This window comes from Manacus vitellinus, unplaced genomic scaffold, assembly GCF_001715985.3.
Source record: "Manacus vitellinus isolate BGI_N305 unplaced genomic scaffold, ASM171598v3 scaffold_42_pilon, whole genome shotgun sequence".
In the NCBI taxonomy this organism is placed as follows: domain Eukaryota; kingdom Metazoa; phylum Chordata; class Aves; order Passeriformes; family Pipridae; genus Manacus; species Manacus vitellinus.
The window spans coordinates 224190-239524 of NW_021940553.1; the positions used below are offsets into that span (position 1 = coordinate 224190).

The following is a 15335-nucleotide window of genomic DNA, read 5'->3' on the forward strand; positions in this document are numbered from 1 at the left end:
AGAGGGGCTCCAGCCCTTGGAGCATCTCCGTGGCCTCCTCTGGACTCTCTCCAGCAGCTCCACGTCCCTGTGCTGTTGTTCCCCAGGGCTGGAGGCAGCTCTGCAGGTGGAGTCTCCCCTGAGGGGGCAGAGGGGCAGAAACCCCCTGCCCTGTTGCCCACGCTGTGGGATCAGCCCAGGGCATGGGGGGTTCTGGGCTGGGCCATGTCCAGCCTCTCTCCCACCAAGTCCTTCTCCCTAGGGCTGCTCTCCACACAGCCTGTGTTGATACCTGGGATCACCCCCTGTTCCATCTTGTCCAGGTCCCTCTGAATGCCTCATCCCTTCCCTCCAGTGTGGGACTGCACCACACATCTTGGTGTGATCACCAAACTTGCTGAGGGTGCATCGATCCCACCATCCATGTCACCGACAGAGATGTTGAACAGTGTGGGATCCAGTACCAACCTCTGCTCCTTCATTATGGTACTCGCTCATCCTCCTCTTCTGAAGCTGAGCTAAGGATAGTTCCTCATTCAAGGAACAGTTTTTAGAGGATAAAAGCCCAGGTCTAGGGGAAGAGCCCAACATTTGGTTAGAGGTTGTGGCGTGTCCTAGGACTGGGGGAGAAAAGTGCAAAATGTGGCAGGTTTTTTCTTAGAGAGACCTGGTGTTGATAAAAGGGGACTTGACAGATTATTGTAGTTTCTTCTCAGTGAAGAGCAGTGAAGTGGTTAGAAATAACTTATGGATATCAAGCAAAATGGCAATTTTACTTTCACAGCATTGCTCTCCCTATTATTGTTCGTGCATAGTGCCTTTCACCTTTCAGCACAGGCTCCATGGCATTGGGTGCTTTACAGATAGAGGATGAAGAGAGAAATGTCTTTGGCCCCAGAAAGTTACAGCTGAAATGTGAGGCAGCAAATGGTGAATGCCAACAGGGAGAAAATGTGGTGAGACCTCTGCTTCTTAGGCAATGGATTAATTCAGATTTTGTTTCACGAAAATTAAATAAACATGCTAATATGGAGATTGGTAATAGCATGAGGTCGTTGCCTGATGAAGATTTAATACTTTTACTACACAGGATTGTCACTAAATGTTGTATAGTATAATAGTATTTCACACTGTGCAGGTAACTACTGCTGCCATGCAGGGCTTCAAGATTCAGACAATGTCTGCCATGAATTCCTAAATAGCTTTGCAATAATCCGTAGAAGATGGTTTCATTCAGCACGAAGTTGTGAGATATCTTTTTACTTCAGAGCATTCATGTGTGTCTATCACACATCCTAAGAGCTTATATACCCTTCACACTTGTGGGTCTTCACCATTGTCTGCCAGTTTCACATTCTGACTTTATCAAAATCTATATCTCGGTTGTAGAACAGAATTAAAATGCTTGCAGATTGCTCAAATTAAATAATGTTTGATAGCATGTGTTGATCTCAATAGTGCTTTGTTTGCAAAAATAAAAGCAGAATCTGCAATTAGTTCAATCTTCTTCTGAAGATAAATTACCTCTTTATATGCAACTCAGTTGCAGAGGGTAATTGAAAATTGAAAACTGCATTACTTGTTGACTTTCTAGCTTCTTCAGGCTTTTATTGCAACTTGTCTGAATTATCCCACAAAACTTCACTTAAAAATTAATAAATTTCTAGTGGTTCCTGTTCAGCCATGAAACCTACATTTCTATACTCACAGTATTTTCTGAATATGAATGAGCTTTCAGGTGACTTATAAACCTATTCTAAGTCTTCATTTGAATAAAAGAGCTACCCACATGTTTCCATAAGCATAGTGTGTGTGAGTTTTATATGTAAAAAAAAAGGATATATACACAGAAACCTCCCACAACACATATTCCAGCTACATATATAATACACACTGTATACATGGTGTGTGTATATATTGTGTGTTTAGAATCATAGAATATCCCAAGCTGGAAGGGACCCACAAGGATCATCAGTCCAACTCCTGGCCCTGCCCAGGACATCCCAACAATCCTGCCCTGTCCCTGAGAGTATAATCCAAACACTCCTTTAGCTCTGTCAGCCTTGGTGCTGTGCCCACTGCCCCGGGGAGCCTGTTCAGTGCCCAACCACCCTCTGGGGGAAGAACCTTCTCCTGAGATCCAACCTAACCCTGCCTTGACACAACTCCAGCCACTTCTTCAGGTCCTGTCACTGGTCTTGGGAGTGAAAAGATTGGTGCCTGCCACTCCACTTCCACTTTTGAGGAAGTTGAGGGAGGGTTTTTTTACAAATGCAAATTCTTCAACTCCTTAATGTCAAAATCTCCATCAAGCCAGGCTCCCTGTGGTTCCTTAGGCCTCACCCTCAGATCAGGTGCAGAACTGGGCATTCTGACTTGTAGTCCTTTGAGTAGTTATGAACTGGGAGCCTCCATCCATCACACACCTCCAGACTTGCTTATTCTCTTGAGACTTTTTTTTTAAAAACTTTTCGTGTTGCCTTTCAGAAACCGCTGCGACGAGTTCCGCACGCTGTGCATGAGGAGGAACAAGAAGGAATCAAGTGACAGCCAGCTGGCCCAGCAGGCTCTGAAGGAGGAGCTGAAAAAGGAAGAGAAGATGGAGGAGCGGAGGCTGGAGGAGATCTGTGAAAAGGAACTCTTGGCTAAGGATCACCAAGAGGAGCTGGAGAAGCAGAAAGCGTCGTGGCGCATTCAGGAGATGCTGAATGTGCTCGATGCCCAGGTGGCCCAGCTCAGCGCCCGCAAAGAGGAGGAGGAGCAGCTGAAGAAAGAGGAGGCTGAATGGCTGGTAATTTCCATATCATTCTGTATTCAGGGTTGTGTATAAGGCCCTCCTAATGATAGGCTTACTAGACATTTAGACTAATCCATACCTTATTTGTATCTTCACTGATTCCATTAGTATCTGAGCCTGTCCTATTATGCTAAGCCTCTTTTCCAGAGCTGTGTCAAAGGCATTCCTGTTTACAGAGGGAAATACATCTTTTCAAACCTGGCATTGTAAAGGATTTTGGCCTTCAAAGCCTCTCAGAGTTGTTGTGGGAAATAGAAACATTTTTAAGCTTTTGCCAGACTTCTTTGCAGTTTTCTGATTTCCAGTTTCCTGCAGGATGGCTGGAGAATCTTGTTTCCCAGCTGGTATGTGTAACAGCAGATCTCAGACTACAACACATAGGTTTAATCATCATGGTAAGTGCAGTGGAAGGAAGCAGCACAGAGGGGAAGGTGAGCCAGGAGCTGAAGGTGACAGCAGGGCAGGCAAGTAGTCTGTCCTCCTGTGCAGGAATCCCACAGCACCTGAAGGAACGGAGCAGAGCAGGTCTGCTGACAGTAACTGGAGTCATCCAACAGTCCAAACTGCTTGGCAGGTCTGTCGTGATGGAGTCCAAGACGAAGCCAGCAAGTCAAGTCAGCGGGTGTGGATGAGGATTGACCTCAGGCAGAGGTGCACCTGCAGCACGGCTCACGTAGGCACCAAAGGCAAGAGACTGAGCCCAGCTGCAGCTCCTCAGCCCTTTCTCACATGCCCCCTCCCAGCACTGATCCCAGGCTGGTCAGTGCTGGCCAAGGGCACAGGCACCCAGGGCCTTGCAGGGAGGCTGCAGAGCCTGTTGGTGCACTCAGGACCCAGTTACACACACGAGGAGAAACATTTATGTGAAAAATCCCAACTGCTTGTGCTCCAGCTGGCTGAATTTCAGAATCCATGTCCTTTTTTTATTTATTTTATTGTTTTTAAAAATTACCAAGCAGCACCTAAGCTCTCTCACCTATTAATCCTGGCCACTGTTGGGTATCATTTGGCTACTTCGGCCCAGCTGTTTGGCCACTACCCTCTCTTTAGCTCATACTTCCCTGTAAGTCTTGCTGGAGTGGCTTTAGTGGGGCTTGATAGTTCAGTATTCTGTGTTGACTTCGAGCTATGGGAGACTGTTTAGCTCAGACTCAGTCTTCATTTTGCAGCTATTTACATGTAGAGATTGAATGATAACTCAGGATACCTTTGTTAGACACTGGAAGCTGATGTTGGCAATATATATATATATTTCACTGTTTTTTAAAAATGAAGACAATAATGAATCTAAAGCTCTGACAATCCCATCTGTGAAATGGTAGAGGCCTTATTCCAAGCTAGACTGTAATGTTTGGCTTATTTAAAAACATGCAGAATAGAGTTATTTCCTTGTAATGACTTCTAAGGCACTGCCAAACCTCCCAGGCAAAGAACGCTGCTACTTAACTGGCCTTTTCAGAAAAATGCTATTAGAATAGAAGACTGTGTAGCCTCCCCTGAAGACAGCTGCCCTGGGCTCTGTCAAGGAGATTCATTTCTGGTGAAGTGGTTTATTTTCTGGGAAAAAAAGCTTTCTTCAAAGGAGAGTTTCTGTATGGACAATGGGATGTAATCCTTTCTCAGCAGAAGAGGGATGTGGCAGATGGCCTCATTACAAGCTCCTCAGTGCAGAGCTGGTAGCCCCTAGTGATCAGGGGTTTCATCTGGGTGAAGGACACACTGTGAACAGCTAAATGTCTCTGTGTATAAAGGTTTCTCCTGTTTTTTTGCAATGAAAATAGATTATTTAGTGAAGCAAAACTCGCAGCTTCACCATGATAGACCATATGTGTACATCAGGATATCTCAGAGAGGATGAGAAAACAGAGACAGCCATTTTTGCCTTAGCTACATTACCTACATTAGCTACCTTCCTCCTCCTCTGTCCTTCCTCTCCCTCAAAGAATTGTGATTTCTTGAGAAAGTGGTGAAATTCGTGTTGTCCTGGCTGTAGTTTCCTGAGTTTCTGCCATAGCTCTTTGGTCCTGGCTTGCAGGTGGGTGCTTGGTAACCATTTCTGTGTATATTTGCAATGTTATGTTACCCCAGTGTGTAAACTTTCATGGATCCCATCCTTGGCTGCTCTCATACAACTTCACTGAGATCAGAATTCAGCCCAAGACATGTGCCAACTTGCACAGCAGACTGCTGACTGTTTCCACTTGCTTTCCACCTTTACTGTTCAAAGCTTTTTGGATTACTTATTCTGTTGCTCAAATTATATGTATTGAGTTTCAAAGCTGTTTTACCAGCTTCTGAAAGTGAATTTGACAGTTTGGGCAGATACAGAGTCAGCTTAGGCTCTGAAACGCTGCAAGAATCCGTGGGTGCTTTATGTCCAGCATAAAAAGGGATGTTCCTTAGGGAGTGCAGCTTCTGCTTCCTTATGGGGAAAATTAGCCATGCTGTTTATGACAAGGCTGCTGATGCATTTTAGAAGACTTATTCACATTACAAAAGAGACATTTAATTTAAAGACAGGTTAACAAAAAACTGTGTGCCTTCAAGATAGCTGAAGCATGATTTCTGAGAGCTGTAAATAAGCTAATGATGCTTCAATACTGTTTTATAACTATGCTTAAGTGCAGCTGTGCTTGTAGACTTATTCAAATGCAAGAAGTCCAGAAAACATGCTTATAAATTACTTAATGATGCTACTCTGGAATTTCATTGGGGGCTAAATAACCTTGAATATACACGTACCTGTTTGATCTTGAATAGTCATTTGCTATTTTTCATTGTTTCTTTCTTATGAACTCAGTTTTACTGTACATTTTTCTGTTCTTTTCAATATAAAGTGGAATGATTTCAAGCCATGGAAATCCACTAACTGCCCATCAGAACATAAGGATCCAATTACTGACTTGGTGCAACCTTATGTCCAGTAGAGATGCATCCAGTGCAGACACAGGACAGACAACATGCACAGAAACAGGAGGGACACATGGCCCTGTTATTTGTTAGTGCTTGTGGCTGTATGGGAAGACTTGGATGTAGATCACACGTGCTGCAATGATATTGATTTCCCTAAGGAGGCGACTCTGTCTGTCTGCCTGAAACGTTTGGAAAACATCAGGCACACCGGTGTTTTTGTGTTGAAGCACATGTGATAATTACAGAGAAAAATCCTAGGTTCTGATGAATGATATCTTAAAATATTCATGTTCTAACACCTAGTGGATGACACTAGTTCTGTGTTGTCAGCAAGAAGGGCTTTGCTCTTCAATGTTTCGGTGAAACTAACTCTATAGCCATCATTTAGTCCGAAGTTATGCAGTGATTTTACAAGCTGGCTATTTCTGCCCCTGTAGGAAGAAGAGAAGAACCTGGTCAGGCAAGAGAAAGAAGAGCTTGAGAGGCAGAAACGACACAAACAGAAGGAATGCAGGGAGACGTTGCTCAAAGCAGCAAAGGACAGGAGGGATCGTCTGAATGAAGAAAAAGAAAGCCAACTTGCCCAGGAGAAGATGATCTTGGAGCAAGATTTTCAGGACCCCCAGAGGGACGCTGAGGAGAAAACGAAAAAGAAAGTAAGGGTTTTCATTGTGAAGCTGGGGGGCAATACCTCATCTGGACTAGTTTTGAGGCCCTGTGAACTGCACAGAGTAACTGAGAAGAGACACAAGCCCTTTTCCCTAGATGAGCTGATTCTTTTGTTGCACAGCCTGTTGCCTCTCCTCCTGCCAGTGCTCTGCAGCTCTGCAGAAGCCCATTATCTGTTAAAACCACAGCAAGCACTTTAAAGCATGCTTTGCAATCAGCAAGGCTACCAAGCTGGACAAAAGAAGCGGGGCTCCCAGGAAATCCTGGAATTTTGTCCCTCCATGCTGATTTCATTGTGTATAAATGACCTGAGGCTTTGCATCCTTATGCTGCATGGATGTAATGGAGGTTGGAAGAATGTTTTTTGTTTCATGGACCTGATTTAGTAAATGTTTTTAACTGCAGAAGAAAGTAAATATTTAACTTATTCTAATTAATTAATACTAAGAGACTGTTTTAAATATTTTATATCTATGTCTATATGCACAAACCCTCATGTTAGATTTCTCAGAGATGCCACGAAATGATGGATATGTCTGTCACTTCTTAAATTTTAAACAAATAGATTGTCCAACTTCAGGGTGCAAATGGGTCTCAACGTAACTTTAAGACAGAGCAGGGACTTGCATCCATTGCTCTGCTCAGGGTGCTTGGAAACTTATGTAGGTTAGGCATGTTGTATAAACTCAGTGTTAGACCTTGGTGCAGAATTGGAGGAGGTGATATTTATTATTTTTATTGGATCCCACGGCTTCTAATGCAGGTGATGGTGAAGTAGCCTGGTCAGCTGTGGAAAATCTGTCCAATGTCTGCTATGGGAGAAGGGATCACTCTGTATTTGTTCTGCTCATATGCTGTTGTCTGGCCAGGAAAAAGATTCTGACCAGCTCTTTCCCATGATGGGCTTAGGAATGGAGCTCTAGGCTCCCAGCTCCAACACTGGCTGTTGGAGAACCTCCACCTCTCTTCAGGCTCTGAAGGGCATTTTTGAACTAATTTACTCAGATTTGCAAATATCTGTGTGTTTGCAGCAAGAGCTGCTTAAGGACCAACTTACTTACCTGGCACACCTGGCTGAACAGCTGGAGAAGGACAAAGAGCAAGAAGAAATAGATGAGAAGCTTTTCAAGGAAGAGAATGATCAGGTTTGGGCCAAGAGGGTTGAGAAAATGAAACTAGAGAGGGAAGCTCGATTTCAGCTGCTGAGAGATGTCGTGAATACAAGACAAGAGCAGATGAAGGAGAAGTGTAAGTGGTAACACAGCTTGCTGCCTGTGCCCCAAACCTGAACATGTCTGTCCAGCACCTGGCCCAGCATCCACGGGCTGTGTGGTTGAGTGGACAACAGTGTGACCGTCCCCAAACCTGCCTCCCAAACTTCACTCCGACTGGCATTCCTTACGCTAATTTCCCACTGTTGTCACCAGAGCAAAGCCTGGTAAAGTAAGGATTGCATGAGCAAGCAGTCATTATTATTAATTATATTATTATGAAGTTCTGAATGTGAAAACTTTCAGATGAAACACAAATAAGCTGAGAATACACTTGCTGTTGTTTGTGTGCCTCTTCAGAAGCAACAAAACTCAAGCTTGCTCTTTAGGCTACTTGGCCTGAATGCTGTCTCACTGTCCCTTCAAGCTTAGCAGAGCTGTTATCTTCTAAAAGTATTTTGGGTTTTGTTCTTCAGTGCAGAAAAAGGCAGAGAAGCAATTAGAAGTTGCTGAAGAGAGGAAGTTATTAGCTGAAACGTTCAGAGAATACAAACGTTTGGAAGAACTAAAACATGCAAGGTATTTTTCTTTTATGCCATCGGTTCCTTTCATTGCAGATCACTCTTTTAAACTTCTGAGTAAGCTAATTCTTATTTTTTGATAACTCTAAGAGCACTGGGTGGGCTTTCTTCTGTTCAGAGGGGCTCTCCCACCATGCACCTTATCAGTTCCAAACTGCTTCATACCAGACCTGTAATATTGCAGTTGGTATTAAACCACTAATTCTGATCTCAGCATGGAAATAATGGTACATATCCTTGTTTTGGTCTTTTCGGATCATCATGTGACTTACATCAATTATGCTTATTAAATACATCCCCTCATACTCTGAGCTGTTGTTACAAGTACCAGAGGTTTGGAGAGGAGGGTTAATGTAGGGTTTGTTTGTTCCTTACTCAAGAGAACTAGTGTGTTCAGGCTTATTGCTAAACTCCACCCACACACATCCCTAAAACAATCATATATAATCAGCCACCAAAATACCAGACTAGAGATGTAACCCAGCTGCACGGGGCTCTGCTGCCTTACAGTTCCTCTGGATGAGGGCATCCTTACACGCAGTAGCTGGAATGTTCCTCTGGGTGTCATGCAAAGCCTTGGGCAAAGGGCCTTGTCTCACTTAATTCCCCTTTTGTACTCCTGCTTCTCCCTGTTTGTCTGTGGGACTGTAACAGAGCAGCTCCTTCCCAAGCTTCTGTTGTGCTCTCTGATGGCTTTGTTGGGAGCAATCTCCTGGCTGTGGCAGAAATGCCACCCTTCTGAAGGAAAACACGCTGGGCTCCAGCTGGGATATGCTCCACTTGGCCAAGATGGCATTCAGCAGTGTCAGGAAGGGTTTGTGCCTCAACTCTTGTTGAGTTCCTGCACAAGTCCTGACTAGACTGTTGGCATTGTAAGTGTCTGTGTGACTCCTGCTCCAGAAGGCCTGATCACGTGAGACTTCGCTGCCTCTCCAGAGGGTAGTGAAAGCAATACACGAGTCCTGAGGAGGGATGGAGGAGTGATTCCTTGTGACAGCCATTTCCAGGAACATCAGTGCAGCAGGAGCCTGGGCCCCACCGGCCCCGCCGGCAGGGACTTGTTCTCCTCAGCAGAGGAGTGGGGAGGGGGATCAGGCTGCTCAGCACTGAGCCTGAGCCAGGAGAGTACTGAGACCAACACTGGTTGTGTCTTGCAAGGACACTGGTTGCAAGGAGTTGTTCTTGCTCTCGTGCTCGTCAAGCACCAGTTTTTCGGTCTGCTTTATGAGATACAACAGAACGCAATTAATTATCCGAAGAACGTAAGGTCAGCACGTGGCGTTTGGTTAATGGTGGTAGTTATTCTTAACAGCTGAAATGAGTTTTGAATGGTTCTTTAGGCCAAACTCGAATGCTAACAGATATAACAATAACAATATCAATAATAATAATAATAATAATAATGATAATAAGAGTAATAACCTTTATTCTTTTTACCCACACTTCTTAAATGACCTGTCCATCTGGCATTTTCAGAAAAGTACAGAAAGCCAACGAGTACCGGGATCAGCTCACGAGTCAGATTTCCTACCGACAGCACCTCCGTGAGGAAGAGGAAAAGGAGAGGAAACGGGAATATGAGGCAGGTCTGGAAGAACAGAGAGAGTATGAAGAAAGGGTGCAGTTCATTCTGTCAGCGCCCCGGGACTCCATACTAAAAACCCACCCTATGAGAAAAGCCCTAATGTCTGACTCATAGGGGGCCATCACTCACTGTGGTATTTTAGCTCACTCAGTTGCCTTTAAAAACATTTTCCTAGAGTGTTTATACCTGACTAGAGTTAGCAGAAGTCTCTCCACTGTAATACTCAAAACATTTAATTGGAATTTATAAGAAATGCAGTATTTTGAAGTTTATTTCTCCCCTGTGGATATTTTTTGGGAAAACAACTGATCCAATTCGAAGCATTTGACATTTTAATTCAAGAATACTGTATGTTCTCTGCAGTGTAATAGTGTATTATTATGACACTTAAGACACACAGGCATTCTTTAAAATCTGCACGAAGAAAATTTGTGGAAGACTTTCAGCAAACTTTTATTAAAATGCCTTTCAAACTGAAAATATTTGCAGAATCTTTTTTTTCTTTATATCTAGATAAAACTTACTTGGTGACTCAATTTTAGTTGTTAAATATAAAACTATGAATCTCTTTTACTGTGGGAGGGACAGTAAAGAGCTGATATTCTTTTCCATAAACTCTGATGGCTGTTGAATGATCTGTGGAATACCAGAGCCCAAAGCTAGTCTGTGAGTCCTCTGCTTGTGCAGAATTAATTGTGCAGGGCTGAAGTTATTATTTTCTTGTTATTTTCTGTCACTTTCATGGCAAGTCTGCCTCTTTGGGTTCCTTGGATTGTCACCAACACCACAGTCTGAACAGATGGAATGGGGGGCCAGAGCACCAACAACACTTTAGGATGGAGCAACAAAAGAAATGGCTGGATGTCAGCAGAGGAGGGTTGGGAGGGTTTTGGCAGTGGGGAGCAGGGACACCTCCTCTCTGCCTTCTCAGCTCCCCATGTCAAAGGCCAGATTGCCCTGTGTGCAGAGGAGCAGGGGGTGACACGAGGAGGATGGGTGGGAGCAATCCATCTTCTCCCCATGCCACTGCCCTCAACCAGCTCCTTCCTGTGTATTCAATTAGTTTTCTCTCAGTCCTTTGCAGAGGAGGGAGGTGAAGAATCCATTTAAAACCTCATATCCTTTCTTGCTCGTAGACTTTGTGGCATCTGGAAATGTTTCATATTATTTCTTTCATTTTTCCCCTTGTGTCTTTGCTGCTGCTTATCTGCAGCTATTTCTCTCTCCTTCAGCTTTTTGTCTTCTCCTCTCTTTGCTCCAGCCCCTGCTTCTCCACCCTTTTCTTCTTCCATCCATCTCTAACCACTTTCTCTACCCTTTTTGTCCTCCCTACCTTGCTTTTCAATGTTTGTTTCCCAGTTGGCAAATACCAGGACTTTTGTGTTTTTGTTTTGTGGGAGCATGAATGGTTGCACATTCATCAGAGAAGCTGATAAATGGCTCGGATCAGAGCCCAGGAGCCCCAGCTCCCAGATATCTCAGAACAAATCAGGAGTAAGCAAAGCCTGCAAAGTAGTCTCATCTTGGTTTAAGGCAGAAACCGAGTTCGCAAATGGTTTTTTTTTTTTCCTGTGGAGAAAAAGGCCAGGTAGAGATGTATTAATCTGAAACAGTATCAGTGATCTCTGAACAACCCAGCTAATTCTGGGTGTAAATGGTGGAAGAACCTGGCCCTGCTGAGGGGAAAAGGAGTGTGGTGGGATTTTATCCTTGCTTACAGATAAAACATCTCAGAGAGGAGCGTCCTGAGTCAGCAGATGGAAGAGGGACAAGTCCACTGGCTGTTACCATCCAGGCAGGTGACCAGACAGAGCAGAGCAAAGCCTCTTCATGTCTTATTCCTTGAATACAGACAGGGTTTGTGTCCTACAGATACTGAGAAAGGAAACCTCCAAGGAAGGGAAACGCTGCAGATTGGGAGAGGTGCGTTGTTAGTCGGGATGTTGAGCCCCTTCACGGTGCTTTTCAACAACCATTTCCAAAACCATACAGGGGATTTCAGAGCTGCTCCTCCTGTTTTGCTGATAGGAAAGGTCATCCCAGATAATGGAAATAGTTTCATCAGCCCAGAGAGCTGAGGTAGTCATAGGTCTGTCCTCTCACTGCTGGGTCAAATTGGCAGAATGATTAAGAGATTAATTTCCTGGTCTGCCGCAGACTCCAGGAGTGGCCCTATGCAAGCAATGTAGATTTTTCTTTACTACTGTGACCTCTCTTTGAAAAATGAAGATAATAGCACATTCAGAATTCCAGGATTAATTAAAGCATGTTATTAAAGGCTGTGACATTTGTTGGGAACATATGCAATATGAGAGAGAAAAAAAATATCATATTGTTGAGCTTGGTGAATTTGAACCATCCAGAACCGTAATAAATTTCTTTTTTTAATAAAATAATAACTCAGAAGAGGTGGTCAGAGCTATCAAACATTTATAAAGTGTCTGAGCTCCTGCTCCTGGAGGCAAAATTCCTCTGCAGCGAACACGAGGTCTGCACAAAATTAAAAGATCAGACTGGAAGAAGTTTGCCTTCAGCAGGAGTGAATTCCCATGGGATAACGGGCAACTAAGCTCTTCTGAGAGAAAACTGGTGGTGGATGAACATGCTGCTGGGGCTGAATCCTTTGCTGCCAAGTGCTTTGTAGAATTCAGGTTGGTGCAGAAGAGCAGGTGAGGCTGGGTGGGTCAGCAGACTCCTTGAGAGGCACCTTCTCGCAGCCCCTAACAGTCAGATGAGCGATGCAGCAAGAATGGTATTCTCTGCCGAGACTGAAGAGTCTCCTCGATCCTATGGATTTCCCTCTTCTTCCAGTCCTTTTGATATCCCTGCAGTAAACTGGGCAAATAGGGCACTGAGTAGCATGTGCTTCAAAGCATGGTCGTGCCTTTGCCTCCCTCGGGCCAGCGCTCACTTACATTTGTGACTTACAGATCACCAGGCAGTAACTGAGCAAAACGGATCTGGAACTGTGGCTCGCAGGTCCCAGGAACCTCAGGAGCGTTACCTACTGCTCATGAATGTGGTATTTCCTGCCTGAGTGAGCAATCCCGAAGCCAAACCATCTATTAAACTGAGAGCGCAGGGACAGCGCTGGTGAGGGAAGCAGCCTGGACCACGGCTGGGTGAGCTCTCCCTCCACCAGGGCTCTGAGCCACGCAGAGACAAAAACACTGGCATTTAAAAACCTGGCAGTTACCGCCTCTTCATTTATGCAGGTACTAGAGCCTTGCAAAATATTCTTCCTTGTATTTTCTAATTAAAGTTTCGACACTGACAGAGGAAGAGCAGCGTGGGTGATTTGCCTGTCCCTGATCCATCATCCCAGACCCACTCCAAGGTCTGAACCTACAGCCCTTGCCAAGGCTGTCAGACTGAGCACCCATCTGCTCACAAGGGCTTTTATCCTGACCCCAGGGCTCTCCAGGGTGATGTTTTTGGCCATGCAGAGACATTGAGCTGTGGAGTGGTTCCTGGTGCCCCATGGCATGGTGCTGGCTTGGTCCCTGCTCCGGGGGCTGGGCTGCAGGGCTTTGGACAGAATCAGTTTTATTTGCAGAAAAATCCCTCCTTGTAAATTATTAATCGCTTTAACACCTGGAATAAGTTTTCATTACTTTAACTCAGATAGGAGCAGTTGTTGTGGCCATGCCCAGGGTATGGTGACACTGCCAGACCCAGCTCTCTCACATGGTGACTTCTGTGTGGCCCAGGAGGAGGGAAGTCCAGATTTGAGGTCTTTGGGGCAGCTTTGCATGCAAAAATTCAGGACCTGGCATTGTCTTTAGGAACAGTCAACTCTGTCCTGGTGACATTTGGAGCTGTCAGAATTGATGCCCCTCACTGCCCTGTGCTGTCATCTGTCCGTCCATCCATCTGTCCCTGGGGTCTCCATGTGTCATTGCAACACAGAGACAAGGCTGGGACCTTAAAATAAAGTCCAACACCCATCCTGTACTTGCAAGGAACCCCCTGGCTCTACTTAGAGGGGAAAAAACCTAGTATTTGGTTCATTTTCACCTCTAAATGCCTTCAACGTAAATGCCAGAGGGGATACCATAAAATGCTATTTAAGAGCCAGTGCTTCTTAAATATGATCAACACAAGTTTTGATTCCCAAACAAAAATAATCTATCTCCTGGATGAGACAACATCCAGCAACTCAGCATTTAGGATGTACTTCGGGGATTTTGTATGTATTTTGGTGGGTTTAGTTTCTGCTTTAATTAAAATTTTAGATTAATGGAGAATCACACACGGCACCAGCTGGTATTTCATGGGAACTGCTGTGCTTTGCCTCTGGGCTATCACTGCTACCCCAGCTTCACTGAGCTTTGCTTCTGCTTGCACTGGTGCTCCACGTTTTGTTTCCACAGCTGATTTAGTGAAAGGAGAGGAGCAAGTTTTGTTTGCCTGACAAAGCTCTCTTGGAGGCTTTACAGAGATTACACTGTCAAATTTTCCCAGAGTAATTTCCAGCAGTGGTGCAGCTTTTTCTCTCCCTCTTTCCTCCTTCCCAAACTTCCCCCAGAGCCACCTGGAGTTTATTTGGATTCATCAAAGACATCAGAGCTGGAAAAGAAAGGTATCTGCGATGCCGGCTATCCTCCCACCCGATCGGTGCTGTGCTCTGCCAAGGCTCTGGGGTGGAAAAAGGAAAAGATTCCGAAGGGGGGAATTTCACCCCCCAAGGGATGAGGGGCAGAGGGTAAGATGCCACCAGCAACGTCCTTAAAGAAAGGCTGAGGGTGCTCTGTGAGCAGCACAGCCCGAGACCGCGGGAGGAGGGATCCCAGCGACGGAGCAAACAACTGTGACAGAGAACAGGATCCGCGGAGTGTGTTTTCTGCCTGCTTAGTTAATATGCAAAATGCCTTGAACGATAAAGAATGGCAATAGTGATTAATTAGGAACACTCTGCATTTGCATCATCCTTCCCGGGCTCTAAAAGTGCCTTATAAGCACGAACCGAAGCACAGGGTGCTCCCGCGGGATGGAGGGAGGCAGCATGGCCACGGATTGACAGGCTGGGATCAATTTTTGGCTGTTGCTGCCGAAGTAACAATTCCTTCAGTGTAGGAGTGTCACACAAGCAGTGTCCCGGAGCCGCGTTGGTGGTGGGACCCCAAACCCACCTCCAGACAGGAGAAGGCAGAGAAAAACCTATATGTGGCACGTTTCTTGAGTGGATTTTCAGTGGGTTCATGAGGGCAATGCTCTCGTCCCAGGGAACAGGTGTGTCCTGGCAAAGGACACCCCAGTAACGCCATTCCTCGCACCCCAAAATGTGGGTGATCCCCATGGTGAGGATGGGAGACCTCCAAACCACCGAGGGGCACCGCACTGGGGCTCAGTTACTCTTCTTCTGTGAGAAAGGAAGATGAATAAAAGGGGGGAAAAAACCCCCAAACCCAGCACCAACCCACGGTGCCGGGGGGGTCCCTACCCCTGGCTGGGGGCCGGAGCCGGGCGGGATGGTGGTGACCGCCAGGGAAAAAAAAAAATTATTAAAAAGGGCTTTAAAAAGATAAAAAAATTAATAATAAAATCCGAGGCGAAGCGAACCGAAAGGAGCCGAGCCGAGCCGCCCCATACCTGAGCGG

The 15335-nt window shown here is 45.2% G+C and overlaps 2 protein-coding genes across 2 annotated transcripts in view; both read left to right on the plus strand.

Moving 5' to 3' along the window:
• The window catches only part of CFAP53 (cilia and flagella associated protein 53), a 32076-nt gene extending 21861 nt beyond the window's left edge, over positions 1-10215 (plus strand). Inside the window, exons 5-9 of the mRNA XM_029962137.1 lie at positions 2467-2770; positions 6127-6345; positions 7390-7606; positions 8046-8148; positions 9627-10215. Of these exons, the coding sequence (XP_029817997.1) occupies positions 2467-2770; positions 6127-6345; positions 7390-7606; positions 8046-8148; positions 9627-9849 (1066 nt within the window). The 3' untranslated portion in view covers positions 9850-10215. The remainder of the gene's footprint in view (positions 1-2466; positions 2771-6126; positions 6346-7389; positions 7607-8045; positions 8149-9626) is intronic.
• Positions 10216-13380: 3165 nt separating this feature from the next.
• MYO5B (myosin VB) overlaps positions 13381-15335 on the plus strand; it is a 143398-nt gene continuing 141443 nt past the window's right edge. The window contains exon 1 of the mRNA XM_029962143.1: positions 13381-13389. Within this exon, the coding sequence (XP_029818003.1) occupies positions 13381-13389 (9 nt within the window). The remainder of the gene's footprint in view (positions 13390-15335) is intronic.